Below are 11842 nucleotides of genomic sequence, written 5' to 3'. Positions count from 1 at the left end.
TAATACACTTTTAGGACTTGTGCATCCAAACATGGGTCATAAAAGTGCACTCCTAAACTTTAGGAGGGCTATTTTCATTATGAGGGCCAAGGGGTCCTAATGGGTCTTTTTTCTCCTAAAAGTGGTCCCTAAAACCCCCTTTACCCCTGTTGCCCTCCCCAAGCATTTAATGATGTGAACAATGCAGGAGCATTTAGAGGAGTAATTGGGGGTAAAAAAGTCATTTTTCCTCTGACATCCTAAAGATTAGAATTCCATCCAAACAGTCCTCTCCTAAATTGTAAGACTATCAATTTCTGAATCCTAAAGTACTTTAGGATAATCCTAAACTTTAGGAATTTGTATGAGCCTAGACCAACGTCCCCCTCGGCTTCCTCATTTGCAAACGCCTCATTATCCGATACATCCTGCAGAATTTGTTTTAAAATATTGCGGGAATACATTCTGCAGTTGCATAAAGCCTGAATTTGTAAAATGAACACTTTCATAGTTCAGGCTTGGAAAAGAGACGTGTTTCTACTTTCTAACCATAAACTCATCTCATTAATGCACGCCCCCTCAAATGTTAGAATCGTCTTTGACGCTACCTGAGCATCATCTGTCTTCGTCTATCCAAGGTTGGCCCGCATATGGATTGTTCATTGTTCAGTCTTAAAATTTAATCAAGTCAAGGCTTCAGACTTCTCATTTTCTCAAAATGATTGCTAGTGCCTAGTACAGGCGTACAGCGTATGAGGTCGACCCAACCCTTCTTTGGACTGTGGAAAAGTTCTGACTTTTTTATGAAGCAAACGCTAGTCGTTTTTAGCTTCATTTAGTTGTATAAAACGGCCAATTAAATATGACTGGAGGTGGTACAATTAGTTGATTTTGTTGTCTAAAATAAGGGTGTTTAGCAGCACTTCACTTAGGAAAAAATAGTTCCACTTCACTAACTTTACAAAACTCCCTACCAAACACGTCTATAGCTCCACCAACTTCAACTCTAGAAAAAAAATACGTCTAGCTTCACCAACTTCAGCTCTAAGAAAAAAATGAAATTGAGGGTTAGATCCATATTTTTTTTGAGCATCCAAGGATACTCAGAAATACAATTTCAGACCTCCGGGGTTGTACGGTAATTGACACCTTTGCCACCGGTTACGTACGCACCTGTTCGCGGTAGGAAAAGAAAGAAGCACTCTTTCTCCCGTCGCCCCTCCCCTTCTCTCGTCAATTTTCCCCGCCGTCGCCCCTCGGGCTGCGCCGCCGCCGCACCCGAGGCCGCGCCGCCTCTGCCATCGGAGCCTCGCCTCCGCCTCCCGCTGGCGCCGCGCTGCTGCTTCTCGCCGTGCTAGGCCGCGCCCCCAACCTGAGGTCCTGCGCCCCGTGGTGATCGATGGCTGGGGCGGCATATGTTGCCTTGCCGCTCGCCGGCTGACGCTGCGAGCTTTTGTTTTCTCCTTTCTCTTCTCTGCTTCCCTCCTATGCCCAACGCCACAAGGACGCAGCACCGTTGCCATCGCGGGACTCAACGCTCCTCCAACGCCTCTTCCCGTTGCCATGGACAATGGCCAGCAGCTGCTCGAGAAATTGCTTGCAAAGTCTGTGGTCCATCCCGTCGTTCAAGCAGTTAGCTAGTTTCTGCTGAGTGATTTTTGAGTTCGCGCGGTGGCGGAGGTCCAAGATGAGGCGCTGAGAAGACGAGGAGGGACTCGTCGTTGAGCGGCAGCCCGTCGTCGTCTCCCGCTGCCGCGCGGTGGGCAACGAACGATCGAGCGGCGCTGAATTGGCGAGGAAAAGAGAAGGCTGCTTGGATCGGATATCGCGTTGGCAGGTTCTGCTGGTTCTCCAAAAATTCAGCTCAGTCTATTGATTCCTGCAACGAATTCCGATCCGACCTTTGCTTCGATTCCGTTGAGACGAGGACTCGGGCTTGCTACGGATTGAATCGGGATCTTGGGATCACGGATTCCCGTAGGCCAAAAACGAAAGCAGACTCTTGACAAAAGAGTAAAACGATCTGCCGATTTGAGCTGCACGCGAGAGAGAGAGGAAGGGGAGGGGAGAAAAGAAAAAGAGCCTAACGAGATTAATATTGGATCCATTTATAAAGGTAAAATACATTATTTATAATAAATCCTCATGTTTTTAGCGCTGGAGCACTGCAATCAGTTAAACACATACAATCACTCCATATTTCAATCAGCTAAACACGTATAACCACTCTATATTTTTCAGCTAAACACGTACAACCACTCTATATTTCAATCAGCTAAACACGTACAACCACTCTATCTATATTTCAATCAGCTAAACACGTACAACCACTCTATATTTTTTTCTAGACTTTTTTTCTAGATTTGGTGGAGATATTTTTTTTCTAGACTTGTTTTTCTAGATTTGGTGGAGTGGAGCTGAAAAACATGGGATTCGTGAAGGGGAATTGTTTTTCTAAATACAACGGTTCATCGCAATGGCTTACTGATGTCTCCAAACGATTTGTTTGCTACAGATGTTTACAGTCTCAAAGATGTGCCTTTCAAGAGTTGAAGGATCAATTCACCCACTACACACAAGAACCATGCAAACTAGTATATAATTACCGAGTCAAGCACAATTTACCAGAAGCAGCAGCACTGTACTAATCATCATATGTAGCAGCAAACTACTATGAATTTATATATATAATACGCCCTTACTTATTACTTGATCACCTACACATAATAGAGATTATGCCACCACGCTGGATGGAAGGCAGCCTCTGGTCGCTGGCGGCGGCTTCAGCGCGGGTAGGCAGCGATCTCGACGCCCTTGTTGCCGAGTGCCGACGACGGGGGCGCCTCGTAGGCGCTGAAGAGGCGGTAAGAGGAGATGAGGGAGAGGAGGATGAAGCAGAGCACGGAGCCGAAGGTGATGGCCACCGAGGTCCGAGCCTTGCGGCAGAAGACGCCAAACACGCCGCACGCCTCGCTCCACGTCACCTCCTTGTCGCCGTTGTAGGCCAGGTACAGGAGCTCCGCTGCCGCCGCGCCGGCGGCCAGGATCAGGTACGTGAACACCTGCAGTACACAGCATGCCAAGGATCAGTCTCATTCTCTCCCCAAATATAGTCGCCATGTTCCCTTCTGCAATGATCTGTGATTGGCGATCACAGGATCAGCCAGTATTTGAGTAGTGAAATTAACAACAGGTTAAGCTGTAGTTTTGTACATAAATGCTTCAAACTCTGAACAACAGTGAACAGAGTTGGAACAAATCCACCATTGAACTGTTTAGAACCGGCAAAGCTAAATTCTGTTTCGATGTGTTAATTTCGTTTGTTCCTCTGCTCACGGTGCACTAAAGTCCAATCCGGTATTCAGGCAAGCACGCACGAATTTGGCATGAACCTTTTAAAACGAACAGATCCTCTAAAATCCCTTGGCTCACCTCTTTCCAGGCTCCAACAGAGCCGAAATTCCAATCAAACGAACCAAGCGATTTTCTTGGAATATCAAAGTATAATCTAAGAGTACTGACAATTGTAAGTCGCAACAACAAATATGTGTCCAGCGCAAGAAAAAATTCTGTTCTTCTAACATGGTTGCTCATAAAAATCGTCACGTGTTGTTGGCAAAAGAAAGAAGAGAAAAGACATTCTTCAGAGTACTTTCAACATGCTGCTTGCTACCAGCTGAGTGAGTAAAAGTGAAGAGTGAGAGAGCAGAGCAGAGACGGATCGGAAGGCACAAGAAGTCGGACCTGGTCGAGGAGGAAGACGACCCAGGAGCGTGACACGGTGGCTGGCCTGGGCACGGCGGTGTAGAAGGCCGTGACGAGGGAGTAGGCCGCGCAGAGGCCGTTGGCGTAGACGAGGTACTTGAAGCCGCCGAGGTCGGAGTAGGCGACGGTGCCGTACTCGTTGGTCTGCTGGTCCTTGAGCATGATGGCCATGGCGGCCACGCACAGCCCCAGCGGCGCCGCGCGCAGCAGCGTCTCCACGGGCCGCACCCGCGCCGCCGCTGCCTCGCCCGCCGCCAGCTGCTGCTGCTGCGCCGCGTCCGCCGCCCCGGCCGCTCCGCCCACCGCCTTCTCCTCCGCCATCTTGGACATCTCCGCCCCTCTCTCTCTCTTCCTCTCTCTCAAGAAGCAACGTGAAGAGTCGCGGCAGGGCACGCAGCTCAACTCTCTCTCTCTCTCTCTCTCTCTCTCTCTCTCTCTAGGAAGTAGTAGTAGTGCTAGCCGGAAGGGAGGGAAGAGAGCGCATTTAAGGGCGGAGGCGTGGGGGAATGGCGAGAGTGGTTGGAGCGCAGTGAGGGGGCTTGAATGCGCGGAGTTAATGGCGCGCGCGGTGGGCAGGGCCGTATGGCGCATGGGGGATGGATGGAGTCCGTCGATCCCGATGCGATTGGTGGCGCGGCGCCCGGCCACGCCGTGCATCGCGTTGCGTCGCGTCGCGTCCTCCACGACGCGCCTGCCTGTCGTCATTGCTGGCCGGGGCCGCGCGCGTGGGCCGCGTGCGCCCGACGTGCCGCAGCAAGGGTCTGTTAGGGAAGAGGCGCGCGTGTGCGTGGTGAACGGCCATCCTAAAGCATGCATGCGTTCGCATATCCTGTCACTAATGGGTGTTTGTTTCCTACTTTGATACTAATTAATTAAGAGTATTAAATATATACTAAGTTAATTCGTGAGATAAATCTATTAAACCTAATTAATCCATAATTTGACAATGTGGTGCTACAATAATCATTTATTAATGATGGATTAATTAGACTTAATAGATTCATCTTGAGAATTAGCTCAGGGCTTCTGCAATTAGTTTTATAATTGGATTATGTTTAGTCCTCCTAATTAGCATTCGAATATTCGATTTGACAAAAGCTAAACTTTAGCCTAAGGATCCAAACACGCCCTAATTTATTGAGAGACACCCTCCCGCTTGACTTGAGTAAAACCACTGGGATTTCGCTTTCAATAACAGTTTCAAACCCTCCTTAGTACTGGTTGTATAACCGGTATTGCTATGACGGTACTAAAGAGGGGCTCATTTAGTACCAGTTGGTGTTTTGCGCTAAAAAATAAAGTCTCGCGTTGTGCGCGGTCCATGAGATTCGAACCCACAACGTCAAGCCTTGCACGAACCTTCCTTACCATCCCACCTACGCAGCGCATATAATGGAGGTGGATATGCTTTCCTTTTGAAGTAACCCGTGGAGGGCCTTTAGTACTAGGTCCTAACACCACCCGGTACTAAAAGTCCCGCTTTAGTACCGGGTGGTGTTATTACCCAATACTTAAAGTTCTAGACCTTTTAGTACCATGTCATAACACCACCCGGTACTAAAGCGGGACTTTTAGTACCGGGTGGTGTTAGGACCTAGTACTAAAAGGTCTCGGGGGTTCCAAATTTGGACCCGATACTAATGCTAACATTACTATCGGGTCAAAATGTGACCGACGTGTACATCCACACATCCCAAACTAACTCCTTTCTATTATTAAATAATATATCTTATAGATATTATTATTATTATTAATCAGGATATAATATTGATTATCTTCTAGGAGTAGATGTTGGAACGGACTTATATTTAAGGGACTTATATTTAGGAAAGAGAGTACTCCCTCCATTCCAAAAAGAGTGTCCCATTAGTTCTATTCTAAGTCAAATCATCTTATGTTTGAATAAGTTTATATAAAATATATTAATACTTTTAATGTCTAGTAAGTTTCATTAGATTCGTTATGAAATATATTTTCATAGCATACCTATTTAGTGTTATAAATATTGATGCTATTCATTGCAAGCTTGATCAAACTTAAAATAGTTTGACTTAGGACAAGCCTAAAGGGACACTCTTTGCAGGACGGAGGGTGTACCATCCATCCCTAGGGTGTACGTACGTATGCACGGGTGTGTTATACTCCCTCCATTTATGTTTATAAGGCGTACGCGCATATCAAGATTCAAACTCTAATAATTTAACCAATATTTTTTTATGATGCAATTTTGAAATGGTTAGATTTGTAATCAAATGTACTCTCCAATGATTGTAAGTTTATAACCATAATATAAGATGAATTAATGGTCAAAGTGTAATTTGGAAGACCGTGCCATGTCATATCACACATTATAAATAAAAACGGAGGGAGTATGTGAGTGTATATTTTACACTCTAAAATATCGGAATCGAAAATGTAAGGTCCTGTTTGGGAAGGGGGTGTTAAAGTTTAACACCCCACTTTTAACACTTTCCTATCAAAACACTTGTGTTAAAAGTGGGGTGTTAAAGTTTAACACCCCATTTTTCATAAACACATAGAGGGGGTGTTAAAACTTGCTAAAGGTGTTAAAAGTGGTCCCCTAGTCCACTTTTTCCTAAGTAACCCCTTCTCTCTCCTCTCCTCTCCCTCCTCCCCGCCACCAACGCCGGCCTCCTCCTCCTGCTCATCCTCTCTGCTTGGCCGGATCCGCCGCGCCGTCATGGATTGAACCAGATCCGCCGCGTCCTCCTCCTCCTCGTCTTGGCGCTGACGCCATCCTGGTCCACCTCCTCCTCGTCCCCTCGTCTTGGCAGGGAGGGAGGCGACGTAGGCTGCGTCGTCTTCGCCCTCACCCGCCACCGCCGTCGCGGATCTGGAGGAGCGGGGAGAGAGCGGCCACCTCGGCTGCGTCGTCTTCCTCCGCGGGGAGGACGCGGACGCCACCCATGTGGCACGCATCCTCGCCCACCTTGGCCACCTCCTCTGCGGGTACCTCGCCGTAGGCGTCTCGCCTGCCCCGCCACCTCTGCTGTGTCCTTCACCCGGTCCACCACGGCCATTGTGGCGGAACCGTCCAACTTAAACTGGCTTAAGTGCGTCTAATTGCTGTCAGAACAACAATTATCCAAAACGCACTTAAAACAGTGTAAGTTCGGTAGTCCGTCAAGGGTTCTGTTCACAGAACTCCTTGAAAATCTCCACGGTTTGTTCCATAGCCATACATCAGGATCGCTTCCATGATGGTATAGCATCAACAAACATTACATTTTTACATACATAACAGAGGTACGATTTATTACAAACCATAGATTGAAAGAAACTTAACAGTGCAAGTTAAACCATTGCTAAAATTTTAAACTATAAACCAATCCGGGGCAAGTAATTAAACATCTAAGTTTATTCTGGGGTATCATGAGACTCATGAGATACCCTAGTTCTTTAGAGTTTCCTCCTCGGTGGGTCCCTGCTGGGTTTCTAAAAACAACAACAAAGGATCCCCTGAGTACGAATTACTCAGCAAGTCTGACCTGTCTAACCAATATAAATACTTTTTGTATACTGTATGATAGCTTTATGGTGTATTGGCTGACTCACATTTTGCAGAAAAAGCTTACTATAAGTGAAACCTTAGTTTTCTCTTTTACTTTAGATTGAGTTCATTACCTGACCAATCTAGATAATAAAAATATTTTAGCAACCAGATGGAACTGAGCCATACAACATATTTATTCAAGCAAATGGTTCCCTTCTCTTGGTTACTCTACGATGCTCAAGCAATGATCAAGTGCATTCATATCCGAGAATTGCGGCGATCCGGACCGATTTACATCCTGCAGGAGATACCCGACCACCAGCTATGTACAATTGTCCGGGTTGCACATAACGACCTTTCGATTAGTTGTACCCAACGATCGGAATTATAACTACTCAAACCCAGGGACGCACCCCCACATGGGACCCCACGTCTGGCCTGATCTCCAATGTGAGTTTCAGGCTACGCCCCCGTCCTTCCACTGCACGCCAAGCACGGGTACGAAATATTTCCGATTAGAGAGCCAACTAACCTACCGGGCTTGCTGGTTCCCATATGGCAGTAAACAACCAGGTAATATCACTTGATCACTGGTTAAAACAACGATCGGTCCTTAATCAAATTAACCGAGTAGACGGAACTACGGAACTCAAGACTCCTTTCTTGATTCCATCCAAGCTTCCGTCCACTATCTTCCAAAATAGGTCATTTCCTTGGTATACATGTGTATGACAATGTTACCTTAGGTTGCTGAGTACCATAGGTACTCAGACAGGATAAAGGTAGCGTCACTATGCTTTGCTAAGCATGGGATACTTACTAATTATTGCACAAGTGGCAAAGATGTCCTTAATAACAAGGTTGGATTATGCACAAAAGTAAGTTTTCAATCAACTCCTAGACTTAATGCATTCATAAGGAAATAATCAATAGTTGGACACATGAAATAATGACTCCAAAAGTAGATAGGCTTAAATGCACCAGGGCTTGCCTAGGATCAACAATGTTAGTTCTTCGGAAAACCCCTTCAGTAAAAGAGGTAGTTCAACATTTCTCGGACTCTGCCAATCTTTAGATGAATTCCACGAATTCCACTGTAGGAGCTTCAACGTCTACGATTTAGTACATGCAGGAGTTAGAGATGCAAACTTTTGAATACATAACTATACAACTTTCCTTCATGATAAAGTTGCAAGCCAACAAGTGACTATACAACCCATCTTCATGACAAAGTTGCAAGCCAACACTAAACTACCCATAAAGATTAACCCACAATTTTAATTTCCTTACTGACCTACCTAAGCCTTTTCTTTTATTTTAGAAAAGTATTATAATAATTTTCTAATCTCAAAACTTAATTTCTATGGATTAATAATAATTTGTGAATATGAAAACATTATTCAACATTTTATGCATTTAATAAAGGTTAAGCATTTATTTAAATACCTTAATAAAAAGGCATTAAATAAATACCTAAATTTTTATTATTTTTTCCTAAGGTATAAGAATTTTAATGCATAAAGGAAAATAAAACAATCCTACCAAAATTGGTTTCACTAATTTTGGGCACTCCTAAAAATTCCTGTGATTTAAATGGTGAAAATCGTATTTAATCTATTTATCTAATAAAAGAAAAACCTAAGGTTTATCCATAAACCCCCGGCCCAAATCTTTCTCACTCAACTCCTCCCTAACCCCTCTCACTTGCGCTGGGCCCATTGGACCGGCCTTACTTCCCCCCTCCTAATCTACCCGCCGGCCCACCTTTACTCCCTCTCCTTTCTCTCTGGCGCATGGGCCTGCTGAACCGGCCCAACTTCCTCCTCCCTACTCCATGTCTAATGCAAGGGCTCTCTTGGGCCGGACCCCTCCTTTCTTTCCCCCTTCACTTCCACCTGGGCCTCCAACCGACAACCCCCCTCTCCTCCTCTCAACTCCCCTGGCGCATGGACCCCCAGCGCCACGGGCTTCTTTCTCCCTGCGCCAAAACAGGGGCGCGACAGAAGGGGGCGGGGCTCGCCGATGGCGCCTCCCCGACGGCGTGGTCGGGCTGGTGAGCAACCCCAGGCCGGGGCGCACCCGCGGGCGGCAGCGGCCCTCCTGGAGGCGGCCTGTGCCGGCTCCCCATGAGCGGCGGCGCCATGGCCGATGGCCGGCCGGTGTAAGGCCCGGTGGCGGCACAGAAACAGCCTCCGACGCAACCTATAGCCTCTACGCGACCTAGCTATTCTCCGAGGACCAACAATCGAAGAGAAAAGGGTCGGCACGAAGGAGCTCACAGAAAGGACAGTGGTGGTGGCGGGCAGATTAAAACAGCGGCGATTCGGAGCTCGACGGTGAGAAACTGAGTAACGGTCAGCCTCAAGGCATCGTGGTGATGCTACAGGGGCTGTCGGTGGGCGGTGGCGTGAAAGGAATGGTAGCGAGGGTGATGGCCAGCGGCGGCGTTGCTCTCCCGAGCTTCAGCTCGCACAGCAGTAAAACAAATGGCGGAGGGTTAATTTGATGAGGGCGAGGCGGTAGTGATGCGAACTTTTACCGTGCATGTGTGCCACCTCGACAACCTACAGGCCTCCATGAGCACGGACGTGGCCGTCGCGCTAGCCGGCGGGCAGAAGTGCCGGCGGCGGCACGTCTCTATTGCTCTGCTTGTTTCCCTCTTCCTTCTTTTTCTTTGACTCCGAATTTCAGACCTCAAAATTGACCAATCTGAATTCAATCTCTCGAAGATCCCTTAAGCAATCCTGTAGAGTAATCTAAGAACTTCAATTGATAGATTGGCCTCTACCCGAGATGATTACTCTAAGACCGAGATTTCTACTAATTTGTAGAATTTCTACCAAATTTGAAGTATTTCTACAAATTTCTAATAATTTCTACGAATGTCTACAAAATTTCTTCTAATTTTTAAGCATTTCTACCATATTTATACAAATTTCTACTAATTTGTAAGAATTTCTACCAAATTTGTAGTATTTCTACAAATTTCTAATAATTTCTACGAATGTCTACCAAATTTCTTCTAATTTTTAAGCATTTCTACCATATTTCTACAAATTTCTACTAATTTGTAAGAATTTCTACCAAATTTCCACAAATTTCTACTAATTTTTGAAGCATTTGTACTAATAGTAATGTACTAAAAACTATACTAAATGTATACAAAATTATACTAAGCACTTATACTAAATAAGTCTTAAGCATTTCTACAAACTTCTACCAATTTTCAAATCATTTATAATAAAACATAGTAATTTCTATAAAACATAGTAATTTCTAAAAGTTATACAAAATGTATACAAAATTATACTTAGCATCTGAACTAAATTATACTGATTTTCTATTAATTATAGTAATTTCCTACTATTTTTTCAACTAATAATAGTAATTTCCTACTGATTTCTACTAATCATACTGATTTTCTAACTAAAAAATAAATAAAGGGCCCTTGCATGGCCCTGCCATACGCGTGGAGAGGGCCGGGGGTCGCGACGGGGGTGGTGCCATATGTCGACGGGACGGTGGGCGGCAGGGGTCGGAGCGGAGGGTGACGGCGGCCAGGGCGGTAGGGCCCAGCGGCAGTGGGGATGGAAGCGGCGCGAACGATGGAGGCGACAGCGACAGAGAGGCGGCAGCGAGAAGGCATCGCGGAGGGAGGCGGCGACGAGGGGGCGTGATGGAGTCGGCGGCGATGAGGTGGTGCGACGGAGGAGGCGGATCTTGGAGAGTGGTCAAAATTTCGCTAAGTGTTGAAGGGTGGAGGGGGGAGAAGACGACTGTTACCTTTATTGCCCCCTATCCCGGTTGCAAATTGCAACCGGGACTAAAGGGTCCTTTTGTCTCGGGTGCCAATTGCAACTAGGACAAAAGGCCCCCCCTTTAATCCCGGTTGCAATTTACAACCGGGACAAAAGGGTACAACCGGGACTAAAGGGTACGTTCGCGTGGGAGGCGAAAATTACCCTTTTGTCCCGGTTGCAAATTGCATCAGCAACAAAAAGGTCCGTTTTCTATTTTTCGTCTCTCGCCTGTTTTTTGGAAATAGATTTTATATATGCTTTCACTAGATTTTAGGAAGGAAAAAATAAGAACTTTACATATTTCGAACATGAAAAAATATATTAAATTAGCAAGTATATTTACAATAAGTTTGAATGAGTCATTAATTCTATACTAGTTCTTTTAGTTTCTAAATAATTATTTTTCTACATCACTATCATCAAGAAATTATTCAATTAAATAATTTCAATGCGTGAAAAATTCAATTGATGTATGTGGTTAACATTGTTCATATTGATCAAATAATCTTCACTTCAACTAATTTAAACACAAATTTATATGTGTTTTGAATTGGTTTTGTTAAGGAAAAAATAAAAAATTTACATATTTCAAACATGCAAAAATATTTTAAAAAACATATTTCGAATAATTCTTCACCTCAAGTAATTTAAACACACATGAAATCATAGATACGTTAAATTAAAAATTGTATCAAGTAGTACATGAAATCATAGAACTTTACAATGTAACTTTACATACAGGTGAAGCATATTTAGTGCATTACAATGTAACGTTAAAAAACTT

At 45.1% G+C, this 11842-nt stretch overlaps 1 protein-coding gene across 1 annotated transcript; it reads right to left on the bottom strand.

The window, feature by feature from the left end:
• Window positions 1-2549: 2549 nt before the first annotated feature.
• On the bottom strand, window positions 2550-4217 carry LOC117865920 (CASP-like protein 2A1). Its single transcript, XM_034750190.2, has 2 exons — window positions 3724-4217; window positions 2550-3041 (listed from the first exon to the last, which is right to left on the bottom strand). The coding sequence occupies exons 1-2, from the start codon at window positions 4072-4074 to the stop codon at window positions 2763-2765; spliced, it is 630 nt and encodes a 209-aa protein (XP_034606081.1). The 5' UTR covers window positions 4075-4217; the 3' UTR covers window positions 2550-2762.
• Between the last annotated feature and the right edge of the window lie 7625 nt (window positions 4218-11842).

Source organism: Setaria viridis, chromosome 7 (genome assembly GCF_005286985.2).
Source record: "Setaria viridis chromosome 7, Setaria_viridis_v4.0, whole genome shotgun sequence".
Lineage (NCBI taxonomy): Eukaryota > Viridiplantae > Streptophyta > Magnoliopsida > Poales > Poaceae > Setaria > Setaria viridis.
Note: the sequence above shows the minus strand (reverse complement) of the source record. Positions and strands in the feature narration are given on the sequence as shown.